General features: G+C 47.9%; 1 protein-coding gene across 1 annotated transcript in view; it reads right to left on the bottom strand.

Moving 5' to 3' along the window:
- LOC129519980 (integrin alpha-D-like) overlaps positions 1–14,466 on the bottom strand; it is a 29,110-nt gene that overhangs the window by 13,824 nt on the left and 820 nt on the right. Inside the window, exons 2-20 of the mRNA XM_055340828.1 lie at positions 14,305–14,410; positions 11,933–12,036; positions 11,717–11,787; positions 11,465–11,579; positions 10,162–10,292; positions 9,356–9,501; positions 7,417–7,570; positions 7,170–7,320; positions 6,897–6,970; positions 5,495–5,624; positions 5,245–5,387; positions 4,912–5,052; positions 4,609–4,818; positions 3,791–3,921; positions 3,517–3,674; positions 2,813–2,967; positions 2,422–2,553; positions 1,547–1,620; positions 1,177–1,318 (exon numbers count right to left, since the gene is read on the bottom strand). Coding sequence (XP_055196803.1) covers positions 1,177–1,318; positions 1,547–1,620; positions 2,422–2,553; positions 2,813–2,967; positions 3,517–3,674; positions 3,791–3,921; positions 4,609–4,818; positions 4,912–5,052; positions 5,245–5,387; positions 5,495–5,624; positions 6,897–6,970; positions 7,170–7,320; positions 7,417–7,570; positions 9,356–9,501; positions 10,162–10,292; positions 11,465–11,579; positions 11,717–11,787; positions 11,933–12,036; positions 14,305–14,410 — 2,468 coding nt within the window. The remainder of the gene's footprint in view (positions 1–1,176; positions 1,319–1,546; positions 1,621–2,421; positions 2,554–2,812; positions 2,968–3,516; positions 3,675–3,790; positions 3,922–4,608; positions 4,819–4,911; positions 5,053–5,244; positions 5,388–5,494; positions 5,625–6,896; positions 6,971–7,169; positions 7,321–7,416; positions 7,571–9,355; positions 9,502–10,161; positions 10,293–11,464; positions 11,580–11,716; positions 11,788–11,932; positions 12,037–14,304; positions 14,411–14,466) is intronic.

Raw genomic sequence — 14,466 nt, 5'->3', positions numbered from 1 at the left:
AACTGGTGCAGCCATTCCTGAGAACACTATGGAGATTCCTTGAAACGTTAAAAAGAGAACAACCCTATGATCCAGTATTTGCACTACTAGGTATTTACATAAAGGGCCAAAAATACCGATTCAAAGAGATATATGCACCCCGATGTTTATAGCAGCATTGAATTCAAAAGCCTAACTATGCAAAGAGCCCCAATGTCCATTGAGTAATGAATGGATAAAGAAGATATACATATACAATGGAATATTACTCTGCCTTCAAAAAGAATGAGATCTTGGCATTTGCAACAACATGGATGGAACTAGAGGGTATTATGCTAAGCGAACATACAGTAATCAGAGAAAGATGAACACCACGTAATTTCATTCCTATATGGAAATAAGGTGCAAAACAGGTGAACACAAGGGGAGGTGGAGAAAAGAGAGGGAGGCAAACCATAGAAGTTCAACTATAGAGAACAAACAAAGGTTGCCCCAGGGGAGGTGGGATGACGATGGACCAAATAAGTGATGGATATTAAGGAGAGTCTTGTAATGAGCATTGGGTGTTTTATGAAGTGATTAATCACATTCTGAAAGCAATATTACACTATATCTTAACTCACTAGTATTTAAATAAAAACCTTTTTAAAAATTGTGGAATGGGTAAATAAATTGTGGTATTGTCATACAAAGGGAGTCTACATACAAAAAAAATATTCTACAGCCACAAGCAACAACATCGATGAATTTCACAAACGTGTTAAAGAAAGGAATAAATATACAAAAGAACAGATGTTTCCATAAATTTCAAATATTCGCAAAACTCCGCGGTTTTTCTAAGGATGTACTCATGCGTGGTAAAACCATAAAATATACAAGGAAATGATTACCACAAACTCAGGATAATGATTACCTTGGGGAGAGAGTGAGGTTATTTGAGGAAAGGCACAGGAGGACTTCTGGGGGTGATAGCAGTGCATTATTTCTTGACCTGGTTACTATTTGTTTAATATTATTCATTAAACTATACATCTGCCATACGCACCTCTCTCTCTCTATCTTCTCCTCCAGAATTGTGTATGTGTGTGTGTATGCGTGTGTGTGTTTGTATTTCATCATAGAAGAATTCAAAGGAACCCACTATAACCCAGGGGAAGGAAGAGGTCTCAGCCACTAGAGCCCAAGACAGCTATTTACCTGGGCTCCTAACACTCTTCGATAGGACAGCCCCGCTGGATAGTAGAAGTGGATCACAGTTCCATAGGAATCCTCACCCTCATTCCACAGAGTCACTGTCACATTGAGCTCCAAGGAGCTCCCTACCACCAGGGTCTGCAAGCTGGAGGAGGAAGGACAAAAGTGAACAAGAGACTCCACTGGAAATGGATTGGACCTGGATCAGTGGTAGGGGCAGGACTGTGGGAACTCCTGAAATGATAACATACCAACCAAAATGTAAGTTCTCTGTTAGAAGGAGAAGCAAAGGGAACCAGAAGCACTTCTCATCCCAAGTTGATGGGAGACCCAAAAGCTGCAGGGTCTAGAAGTGAGAGGACGTAGAGCTCACCTTGAGAAGCTGAGATTGACACTCAGGTCCCCTTCGCAGAAGTGATCTTGTCCACAGTTCTTCTCAAACGGGAGCTGCAGCAAAACAGTAGAGCCTCTTCCCATCCGTGTCTTTTTCTTTCTCCATTCCCGCCCATCCTGAGTGCTCATTATTGAATATTACTGAGCACCAACCCCACACACAACCCTGTGCTAGACACTGACCAGAAGTGGAGCATTAGGGTGCAGTTAGAATAGAAAAGAATAAGCTCCTTGGCTTCAGGAACAAAAGTTGCAGAGTTAAGTCCAACTCACACTGGAACAATTATTCAACAAACATTATTAAGCGTCAATGAGGGACAGGTTCTGGGTTGGGTTGGGGGTTGGGAAAAGTGCAAACTACAGATGAATTAGACAGAGTTCTTGTACTCACAGAACCCACAGTTTCAGGAGAGCCACAAAAGTAGATGCCAGGCATGTAATAATTAGTATCACCATGATGTAATAGGAAGCCAGAGAAGAAGTGACAGATGCTGAATGTGATTTTCAAAAGAGAGGGACATAAGACTGGGGCTTTGAGGACTACAGAGGAACTTTGAGTGGAGTGAAGGAAATGTTTCCCAAGTTGAAGGCACAACATGGACAAAGGCACAAAGGTGGGAATGAGAAAAGCTGGGAAGGATTTGGAGAATGAGAATCGGAGAGTTTTTGTGGAGGTAAAGTGCTGACCAGCTGGGATGTGTGTAAGGGTCCAAGCTCGGCAGGGCTTTGGTGACTGGGTGGAGGCATCACGGACTTGAAGTGGTTAATGGGAAGCTGAGAACCACAACAGGTTCTTGAGCACACTGAGACACAGTGAAGTCAGTACATCCCTGGGGAATTCACTGGAAGACTCACAGAGGCAGTGAAGAGGTCCTGTGAGCCCACAGCCAGCACAGGGCGAAGGTTCTGAGCTGAGGGGATGGGCTCCCCAACCAAGGAGAAGTTGAGGCGTAGGATGATGGGACTCACCACGTCCTCCACACAGTCCTGAGGGAAAATGAGCTTTCAAGAACCTCAAGATCCTTCCTACTTTCCACCACTGGCCCTTCTCCTCAACTGCATCCATTTCCTGCTGTCTGGACAGCATTCTGTCCAAGCTATGGTGCCAGGCTCTTTGGCCGCAACTTTCCTCTCTCTAGCCCCCAGTCTCGCCCCCCTTCTCACCTCACTCAACAGGGAGCAGAGATGCCAGAAGCTCACCTTGGGCTCCTTCCCCCCTCCCTTTCCCAGATCCCAAAGCCCTTACTGGTAAAAGGAGCTTAATGGTTTCACAGTAATCTCCCATCCCCAGGGTTTTTCTTCGAGTCAAAGTCCAGTTCTTGGTCTCATCAAAAATGGCACGAGAAATCAGACGGCCAGGGTCTAATGCCAGGTCATACCTGACAGAGCTTTGCACATCACCTGAAGCACAACAGGGGAACAGAAGATGAAAAGCCCAAGAGAACCTCGGATGTTCTGTTTTTGTTTATCATGCAACAAATATTTGCTGAGCACTTCCTATGGGCCAGAGCTGTGTTGGGTGCTCGGATAGAGGTGGAAAGGAAGATAGAGAAATGTGGTCCTGAAGGTGTTAAACAGGCGAGTGAGGATGCTAGATTTCTGCTTTAGGATCAATCCCTCTAGTTTCTCTGTGGAGAAAGGGTGGGAGGGTGCAAGAACAGACATGGAAACAGTTCAAAGTACAGGTAGGATAGAGAAGTGGTGGCCTCAAGGCAGCAAGTGGCTAGGGCTGGTGGAGAGAAGTGGGCAGACTCCAGATGTATCCTACAGATAGAGCGACTGGACTGGGTATGGGGAGCAGGGGAGAGAAGGGACCCAGGTTCCCAATGCCTGCAGCTGCATGGATATAGAGGTGGCATCTGAATTCCTAGGCCCACTCTCTCCTGAGGATAGGGGTGAGGGTCTCTCGGGGAGTAAGGGGCTGGCTGTGTCCCATGGGAAGAGACTCACCTAGCTGGTCCAGTGAGCTTTTCTGGATAGTGAAACAGACTGTGGCATTCCCAGCTTCCAGGGCGGAGGGCGCCTTTTCCCAGCACTGCTGCACAGCCTTCGCCACCTCCGAGGGCGTGAATCTCATGGTCACTCCCACATTCAGCACCGGCTGACTCCTGAGGGTGCATGCAGGGGCTGAGGCCCCAACTCTGAACTCAGCGAGCAGAAGGGAGGGGGCAGCTTGCTGAATTGGACACACAGTGGGCAAGGGTGGGATGTGGGGAGTTGTCACCTGAGCAGCAGCACCTGTCCCTGGGCCCCCACAGCCAGGTCCACCAGTCCATCGTGGGTGAGGTCCTGACCCCCACTCAGCGACTGCCCAAAGTACTGGAGTGTAGGGGAGAGCTGGGAGCCTGCAATCCGCTGGCCAGAGAGGGAAAGGAGAAGTGGAAGTCAAGGGGAGGTCATTTGCCAGGTTTGACAAGAAAGATTTTGAAGGAGACTGCAGCCATGGCAGATCTGACCAGAAATATTGAAACGACAGATGAGAGGGTAGGAATGAAAAGCAAGCATAGTGAGGCTCCAGGGACCCAGACAGAGAGAGGGGAGCTTCTTTGGTCCAACTTGTCATGAGGGTGCAGGCTAATGACAAGAAAAAGGGTCACCATAGAAATGTAATACTTCATTTACTCATCATTTGTATGTTCCCTCATAAACATCCGATGACCAGAAGGCTTAGCGCTCCACTCAGCCGGCTTTACAAGAACCTATGGAGTTTTTCATCTACTGTTTCATAGGAGGAAACTAAGACTCACAGAGGCTAAATCAGTCACCTGTCTAAGGCCACAGAGCTGACGTGGCTGGCCAGACATTTGACCCAGGGCCTGCAATCTCTTAACCACTAAGCCGCCCACAACAGAATGAAGTCTGTTTGGAGCCAAACGAGAAAGGAGAGATAATTGGCGCTGGGTGGGCCCGGTGACACTCAGGGCACTAAACCCCCAAAAGGAGCATGGCTACTGCTAAGGTCAGTGACAAGACACAGCACCAGGCAAATCTGACACCTGCAAAAGGAGGTGGAACTGAAGAGGCTGCAGGTAGTGGCCTCACCTGGCTGTGGGAGGGGCTGATGCCCAGTCCTGAGGTTCCATGAAATAGGTAGACAGCACCTCGGTTCTCCTGCTCTCCTGGCGCTCCGATGGCCACGTCTGTCAGCTTGTCCCCATTCACATCGCCCAGCAGTGTCAGGGCTGCCCCAAAACGGCCCCAGGGGTGGCCTTGCTCCCCACGGAGAATGACCTCACACTGCCACTTTGCCCTCTGAAGAACAAAACCAGTGTCAGGTCCCAACCGAGGTCATCCCTCTACCCCACACCCAAGGCCCCACTCAGCCCAGGCTCATCAGACACTCACCCTCGGGGGCAAGGGGCACACAGACACCTGGCCACCCCGGGTCGGCTTGTAGTAATTGGGAGCCCCGATGAGGACGAGGTCAGTGTTGCCATCTCTATCCACATCCACTGTGCAGAGGGAGGCCCCAAAGTAGGAGCCAATCTGCAGGGCAGAGCCTGAAGTCATCTTGCCTGCTCCTGCCACAGGTACACCCTCTGGGACAGGTCCCACTTCCCCCCAGCCACCACCCAGCCACCTTCCTCGGTGGGCCCCCAAGGCCCTTCATCTCCTCCCTCTGGGCCCCTAGAGACGCTGCCACCCTCATGTTCTGCTCTGGCTTCCTCGACACCCAACCTGGGTCCCTGAGACTTCAGCCTTCGGCCTCCATTGCTCGGATGCCTGAGTGAAGATGACAACCTTCCCGGTGTGCTGATGGCGGGGGGCCCCCAGGATCAGGCTCTGTACTCCCTTCCAAAAGGCCAGCTCAGTGGAGTAACCTGAGGAGAGCAGGCCTCAGCACAAAGGCTTCCTGCCCACCCCCTGAGCTCCTGGCCCACAGGCAGCTCATCTCCCACCTGTGCCCACAACCATGGCCTGTTCTCACCCAGGTAAGAGTCCCTCATGTCCACATTCTCTTGAGACATGTTGATGAAAGTGGGGTTCGTCTTTGGGGGGTACAGGAAGGCACCTCCAGACCAGCTGAAGCTCCCCACAGCCCCCAGAACTGGTCCATCCTGGGAGGAAAGGATTCCAGGGCTGAGCAGCAGGCCTGAGCCAAAAGAAGACAATGCCTATTCCAAAGCAAGGCCTGCCACAGACTCTGCTCATTATTTCCAATTCTCTTTCTGCCTCCTTAGTGCTCTTCAGCAGCTTCAGTGTCCCGCACTCCTAATGTCTCTCAGTCCATCCCCAGTGCCATTGTTCCTACAAGTCCCATCTCTCCTCACCCAACTCCCTTTCTGCCCTCCCAGTTTGCTCTTCTCTACTCCATCCTTAGTGTCCCAGAGTTAGGTTTCCTCTGAACCAAACGTATAGCCACCACCCTGCTGGCAAACCAGGATGACTCCTAGTCACCAAGCCCCTGAGGTGACATCCAAGGCCATACCCTGTCAAGCCTGTGGAGTTGCCCGATATTTTAAAGACATGAAGCAATTGACCTCGACACCTCTCTCTTCTCTCTTTATGCGACTCAGCTCCTCTCTTGGGAAGAGTCAAGCTCAACCTCACCTCCCATGGGAGGTCTTCTTTGGCTCCCACAGGGAGTGATAGGCGTTTCCTCCTCAGCATACTTTGTTTACTGCCTTTTTAAAGCTTTTGATTACCGATAATTGAGAACATATGCCAAAGCAGGAAAAAGAACCTATTAAGTACCCATAGCTTCAAAATAAATTCATGACCAATTTTGTTTCACTTCTGTGTCCCCCTAAGTCACCCCTAAAATTACTTTGAAGCAAACCCCTCTGGTTAGTTTCAACACACATCTACTTTCACACAAGTCATGCTATATTGCCGTTTCTTTCACCTGCATGATCAGCCTTTCCCATCTTTCCACCTCCGTCACTCACTCTGTTCCAGCTGTGCTGGCCCATCTATCTCTCTAGTACAGTAACCTTGTTCATGCCTCAGGAACTTTGCCCTTGCTTTGTTCTCTACCTGGGGCAATCTCTTCCAGATTTTTCCAGAGTAACCTTTTCTCATCTTTACGCCTCAGTTGTCACTCCTCAGGTCTCCTCTGATCACCTCTCCTGCTCTAATCTGACACCTAGCAACATCTGAAGATTTTTGTTGTCTCCTCCCACTGGATATGTGCCCTATGAGAGCAAGAACCTTGACTATCCGTTCTCTGCTGTGCTCCTAGCACCTCCATTCACTGCCTATATGTGTCTCTCCAAACAGACAGTGACCTTGAAGACAGAATCCGTTATCTTCTTTACTTTTGGTTCCCAGCTCCCAGCACAGGGCTGGCTCAGGATTGGTGCCCGGTGTCAGGTATGTGCTCCACCTACCATTGTGAGTACTGAACTGAAGCCTTCTTGTGACATCTCATGTTGGAAAGAGCTACTTGTCGTCGACTGGGTTCCTGTAGGGAAACAGATCACTCAGGCGGTGGGGGCCAGGAGACCACAAGGACTCAGAGCAGAAGGAGAAGAATGAATCTGAAGCTCAGGTCTGGGGCACAATTTTGGGTGAGCTGTGACTAGGGATGGACCCACAGAATTGCGAGGACAACGGGGTCTGGAACCTTTCAATTCCAAGACCCAAGCACACCCTGCCTTTACCTTCGAGTGCAAAGATCTTCTCCTGCAGCTGCTCCTGGATGCTGCTGAGTGCTGCAAAGTTGTCCACCCTGAACACATGGTCCTGAGCCGGCTCTGAGCCAATGTTGTCCAGCTCCTGCTTGGCACTGGGTTTCCAGAAAGCATCTCCCACCTGTGGCAGAGAGGCCACTGAGGAGGAGCCCGCCAGCCTTTCTTCCCTGGTGAGGTGCAGCCTGAGTCCGAGGGAGACGTGAGGAAGAGGACATACCCCAATGGCATAGCGGATGATGTCAGCTCTCTCTGCCTGGGGGATGACGTCACTGTACTCCAGGGGGTCTCTGTATTTCTGCCCATCTGTGATGACAATGAGGACCTTCTTGGCACTTTTACGGGCCCCATTCTTACTATGAAACAGTTCTTCCCTGTAAGGGAAGAAAAGGAGATGATTCTCTGGAGATGAAATTGATTCTGGAAAGGAATAAATAGCTCTAGAAACTCTTCTGTAGAGACTGGGGAGTCCTGGTACTTTCAGACTCTGTAAGACATTTTAGGAAATCGCCTCAGCCCTTCTATTATATTCACAATTTTGGGTGAGGTGTGAATAGGGATCTCAAGCAGTCTCCACACTCAGCGCAGAGCCACACACATGGCTCAATGTCAGGACCTTAAGATCATGACCTGAGTAGACATAAGAGTTGAACACTTAATGGACTGACCTGCCCAGGCACCCCAAAGTAAAGCTTTTAAAACGTGAATGGCCTACCGGTAAGCATTAATTCTATGTTAGATCGCTGTTACAATGATTAAACAACCTAAACATCCATCATCAGGAAAGGTTTAGCAAATTAGTTGCTTAGTGAGAAAGTACACAGCTATTTCAAAGGGAAACAATAGAGCAATATGGCATAGGTTTATATAACACATGAAAAAAAAAAGGCAGGATGAAACTAGTTTCTGCCAACAATGTGACTATATGAAATATGTCTGAATAAAGACAAAGATAAAAATGACCCTGTATTTTACTGGAGGGATTTGTTTATTCATTTGTACTAATCCTTTTTTGCTAAAATACTGTGAAGTGATTGGTAGAGTAACTCTAATACTTTTTTTTCCAAAAATGGCCTAAAGGTTATTGAATATTTATCTTTTTTGCAACTTCTAAAAATAAGATGAACAAAAAGTAGTCATTGGCAGAGAGCCCCTGAGATGGGCTTGGCCTTGGGGAGTGAGGAACCTGCTGTTCTTGGTGACGGGAGCAGGATCAGGATGGATGTTGGTGAGAACCACACCACCACCCACCACTGACAGGAGCTCCGAGGTCTAGGAAGGGATGCCACTCCTGTGTGACTTTCAACTTAAGAGACAGAAACATTCTTCTTGATTGTCCAGTCCCATGAGGTCAGTGTTCAAAGCAGAAAAGCCATCCAGAAATAGAGAGGGTACATCTGGCAGGAGCATCCCTTGTTCAGCACTTCTCCAACACCACCCCCAAGGAGGCACCCAGGAGGTTGGAGATCCCAGACTTCCAGCCCAGTCCTTTCCCATGAGAGACACATCTTCTGTTCTGGCCACACCAATAACTTATTTCTTCATGGATGGCTAGCACCCAAGGCTGGACAAGTACATGGTAAGCACTCAGTTAATGCAGAAAGCTCACATGGAGGAGGAACGTGAGGGTAGAGTGGGTGGGGAGAGAGGCACAAAGAAGACGCTTAGCAACAATTCCCAAGTGTCTGCCAGGAAGGTAAAAAGGGGGTGCACGCTTCTCTGGATAAAATGCCAAACACTTAGCTAACACTTCTTGTGCAGAGGCATTGCATGAATGTTATCTGCTTTCATCTTTACAATCAAGTTGTAAGTTTATCCTCATTTGAGAGTTTGTTGAGACATAGAAAGAGTCAGTACCTCCCAGGATTGCCCAGGTCACCGGCGGGGGGCCAGAATGAGAACTCGGATGTGTCTGAATCAAAGCCCAAGTCTCTGGATGCCCAGGTGGAACCAAGCTCCAGCCATCCAAGGCCAGGCAAAGAGAAACACTGCAGAACGTTCCTATATTGGGGAACACTCCAAGAATGTCTCCACCTACAGCTCCCTTATTTCCCTTTTGAGCCCCTTTCCCCAGAGTTCCCAACCCTGGAGAAGGACTGTGCACACCAGCATGAGGAAGTGGTGTGGCATACCCACATGAGGCAGAAGGCGGAACTTACACCACTTTCCGGATGCCCGTGGCTGTATATGTCAGGCCTTTCAGCTGTACAATGGGATCCACTAGGCTCAGAGGGTTCCAGCTGTTCTGGAATTGCGTGAAGGTGAAGTGGATCTTCAGGAGGTGGGAGTACTGTATCAGTGAGAACTGCAAAGGACAAGAGAAAGGACCTGGGGCTTTTTTTTTTTATTCCAGGAGTTATTCTTTAGTAAACTTTTTATCTTGGAATAACTTTGGATTTACAAACCATTTCCCATGTGTTTTTGAGGCTAAAACCCAGGAGAAATTTGGCCCCAAAAGAACACTAGAAAATCAAAACCAATGTTTCTTTCATAGTTTGCAAGGAATAACCTTGCCAACCTCACTATTCTTAAACTTGGATTTTTAGAAAATTTCATAACAACTTGTAGGCTGTATTTCCTCACTTTTCAAGAATTTCTACACACATATACACTAATTACTGGGAAATAAAATAATAAGATAAATCATGAGTTAAATGGAAAACATAATAAAGAAATCATTAATTATTTGGCCAAGAGACCTTCAGTCTAATTTCACAGCAAAACTTTTTTTTTCAAAGCTTATAAATAGTAAAAAACTGTATTTCCTAGGCCATGTGTGGACATGTTAATTACCATGAGGGAATTTCCTCAGATCAGGGCTCAAATCAGCCCTGCACTAGGACACTTAGCCTCACCATGGCACAGGCCCACTGAACCAACCCCCAGCAATACCTCCTAGGTTGGCCTTCCCCAAGGCAACTGCCACCCGCACCCCACTCCTAGGCCTGAGGGACCCAGTCTTCACCAGGGTGTTGGTGCCCTCAAACTGTCCCATCACAGCTCTCACAAAGTCCTTCATCTGCTTAAAGTCACTTTGCTCAATACTGCCAGAACCATCAATCAGGAAGACAATGTCCATCTCTTGACTTGGACACTCTGTAGAGAAGGAGGAAGGAAACACAGATACATATGTGAGTCTCAGCTGTCTCCCAGGGCCCAGAAACCTTTCCTGCTCCACAGAGTTAAGGGGCCGTTCTTGACCTAGGAAACAATTCCCACCCAGTTTCCACATCCTCCACAGAGGAGGCCCAAATCCATTGCCCACAGTTTAAGATATAAAACAACTAGCAAAAAAACAGAGAGACAGACAGACAGATGAAGAAAGAAAGAGACTCATGACCAAAGGGAACAAACTGAAGGTACCCAGAAGGGCGGTAGGCAGGGGGATGGGTTAAATAGTGATGAGGACTAAGGAGTCCACCTTTGATAACCATTAGCTGATGTATGGAATTGTTGAATCCCTATATTGTACACCTGAAACTAATATAATACTGTATGGTAACTATACTGGAATTGAAATTAAAACTTAATTTAAAAAGAGTTCTAAACTAAAAAAAAAAAAAAATCTGATGCCCAAGCCCGTCCCACTTTGGCAGAGTCCCTATTCCTCTCTCCTTTCACAAGGCCTAGAAAGGGTAAAAGAAGTAAAGGACAGAGGCCATACGGACTCTTTAGTCACTTACTCAACAAACATTTATTGAATACACACCAGGAATGTCATAGAGCACAAGGGGAAGGCAATTTAGCAATGTGATTCAGGTGTGCATTCTGAGCATGCTGGGCTAAAATCCTAGCTCAGTCATCTATTCAGGCAAGTTATGGAACTTTGCTGGCTTCAGTTTCCCCCATCTGTAAAATGGGAATAATAATAGTGCCTAACACATGGGATAGGGTAAAAAGTGTTAATGTGTACATAAAATGCTTAAATAGGCCCTGGCTCCCCATAAAGGTTGGCTATTAGGACCATGGCTCCAGGCACAAGAACACACTTACAGCAGATGCTAAGGTTGCCACCAAAACCCACCCCTCTCAGGACACAGGTCCCTATTATCAGCTACAGGGAGTAGCTGAGGATGGCTCCCAGCTGAGAACTCAGGAGATGCCCAAATTTACACCTCCTGCTCCTGGGGGCAACCTGCATCCAGCCATGCTCCAAGCTCCTCTGGCTTGGCTGAGGCCCCTGTTCTGATCCATCGAGGTCCACCTTCTTTGTCTACCCACTCTTCGGTGCCAGCATGTGCTCACATAGAATCGCTGTCTCTACCTACCTGGTAGGGCAGCAGGTACTGTCCAAATGGTCTGCAGATGGGAGTCCAACAGGAGGCAAAAGCCTTCTGCATACATATTCTCCCCACAGGCTCTGTGCATGGTTGGGCCACAGGCCTAAGGGCAGAGACCTGTGTGAGCAAAGAGGCCCCCAGAACTCTCCATACTCATCTCCTCCAGCCCCATCCTCCCCTGACCCCTGACCCTACCCTCACCCTTCCCTTGTGACCCTCTTATGACTCAGGGAAACTCACCAGCAGCCAGGGGCGACTGGCGGCGGCTGACAGGGACAGACCCAGGGACATGTTCACAGCATCTGGGGGTGCTGAGAGGGCAGGTACACATGATCACACTCATGGCCATGCCCTCATTTGGGGGAGAGAGTCAGAGTTCCCAGAAACCAAGGCAATAGGAAGGAAACCGCGGTATAGGAAGATTGAGGGCCACAAGTCTTGGGCAGAGTCACTCACTGTGCAGTGGTATGGGTTGACATAGGCCAGTGGCAGCCACACAGTCATACAACCTTCCTGTTTGGTTGACCGCCACCACCTCCAGGGGGGCTCCCACCACGAGTCTGAAGGCACAAGCATGACATATAGTTGCAGGAGGGGTAAGGGCACAGGACGCTTCAGGTGAGGAAGTATCGCTACGTACAGGGAAGTGAGACTTTGAGAGGGAAGCTCTCCGCATTTGCCACTCATGAGGCTATTCAACTATGAGGGTCTGAGTTTACCCCACGTGTGCTGAAGGAGCATGCTGAACTTTTTGTTTGTGTGCGTGTACACATAAATAAATGTGTACTTATATACACAAATGGTTTGAGTGTTGTTGGTTTTTTGCATTCGCCAAAAATAAAACTATTCAAAGCAAAAACAGCATTTCCCAGCCATAGGTAAGTGCATTTTGTTTCTGGGGTGCGTTATCCTGAGCCACCCAAGAAATAGATCACCTCAGGTTAGATGGAAAAATCTCCTAAAGCCATGAGTTATCAAGACAGATAGATGATTCTGTAATTAATTGGACAATTTAAATATAAATAATTTAAGTTGGACAATCTAAAGCAGCAGTATCAGAATCCATATGAATATCTATAGTCCTATTAGTGCAATAATTTTTGCAGAATTCCTTGAAAGGAGGGAATTTTTAAATTTTGAAATAGAAGTATATATCAATAATCTCTCCATTCACATGAGAAAACTAGACAAATATTGCTGTATTTTAATTAATTAGCCAAGCAAGCCTTGTTAAGTTAGCATTTAAAGGTTCCTTTAGAAAGCTATCCCTTTATGGAAAGCTGAAATTCCTGCGTGTCTGAGACTTGCTGATGAAGACCAAATGAGACAGAGACGTAGCAGATGTAGCAGTTTGGAAATAGTGGCATAAATGGTGAACAAACTCATGATCTTAACCATTGATCTGAAGGTTTTTCTTTATCTCCTCCATTCCTTCTTACACACAGGCTTATCTTTCCAGTATTTGGGTTATGATTCAACAGAAACCAGGAAAAACACTAACTGTGTAGCAATCAGAATGTCATCCAATATATATTATTTACTTTATTGTAAATATTGGTGAACAGTGGTCAATCAATAGTTATATGCATATATATAGTTATCAGTAGGGCCTGAACACAAACTGATGGTGATGGAAGTGGGGCAGTGACTATCTTTCGATTCTGTGTCCACAGGAAGGGCCCAAAGGGAATCCAGGGGAGGGAGCTGAAGATGTTCCACACCCTGATCTAGGCTGCAGTCACTTGGCTGTACACATAGGAAAAATTCATCAGTTGGACCATTCAAGTTTGTGCACTTCAGTCTCCGAGCTCTGTATTCCCAAACAGACAAAGACACAACTCTGGCACCTGGCATTTTTCCCAGCCAGCCAGCTGGGTGAGGAGGGGGGATGGATGTGCCTGTAGAACTGAGTGACCTCATGATGCTACCTGTTGGTCAATGGAATCTTCCTGCACTCCCAGGCTCATTGCCAATGCCACCTCCTGGAATTCCCTCCTGGGTTTGATCCCTCCCTTCCTATGCCTCCCAGACTTTAGTTATGCTTGTATCACATGGTCACTTCAACATCTTGGTCCCTGTCCCTGTCACTGGGACCTGAGAATGCGAGCTCCTGGAGGCAGAGTGAGGTACTTAATTTGTACCTTCACTCATTTAATTCCACCCAGAGTAAAATAAAAATGAAGGGCCTCTTGTTCATGGGGGGAAAGGTGTTTTGGGGTTTAGGGGGTGTTTTTTGTCTTGTTTTGTTTTTTGGCAATCCTCTTCTCTGTCTGTCCTGCTATTTCCTGTTTGCTCTTTAGTGTTGCATTCCCTCAGGCATAGGGATACTCACGGAGCCAGGGCAAACCCTCATAGGACTGGGCGACCCTGCACCTAAGCCGAGTCTGACCTTGCTCAGCTCACGCCAGGGGCTGAGGGCAGCAGCTGAGAAACATTCCCTGGAAGGTCAGGCTGAATAAGAGCCAAGGCTCCAAAGCCCTACACATCTCCACTGTCCCATCGGTCTTTACTTACAAAGCACAAAAGCTAAGATTAAGTTATTAATAATTTCAGGAGGAAGACTACAAAACACTGTAGTCTGGTCACCTGTACTGGTCACAGAAAAACAGATTCGAGACCTCCCACCTGACGCAGGGTCTTGTGCAGAGCATGTGGCCTTTCCTGGGATTGTGAATTAGTAAGTAGTGGGGTCAGAGGCCTCAGAGGAGTGATGGACAGGCTTCTTGCCCATGCTGCCCTTCCTCCAGGATACCTCCTGAGCATACCGCGATCGGCCATTCGCCTGCAGGTTGAAGGGGATAGAGGTCGGGGAAGTGGGCCTGGCCTACCTAGATCCACCAAGCTGGGCCACGCTCTGTCCAAAGCCAGCTCCATCCTCTTGAAAGACCATGGGCTCCTCCACATCCAAGTTGAATCCATGATAAGAAGCCAGGACTGAGGAATATGGAGAGGGAGGTGAGACGGGGTTGTGGGACAGTCAGAAAAGCTCC

This window comes from Nyctereutes procyonoides, unplaced genomic scaffold, assembly GCF_905146905.1.
Source record: "Nyctereutes procyonoides isolate TBG_1078 unplaced genomic scaffold, NYPRO_anot_genome, whole genome shotgun sequence".
Taxonomy (NCBI): domain Eukaryota; kingdom Metazoa; phylum Chordata; class Mammalia; order Carnivora; family Canidae; genus Nyctereutes; species Nyctereutes procyonoides.
This window is presented reverse-complemented; position numbering and strand designations above follow the sequence as displayed.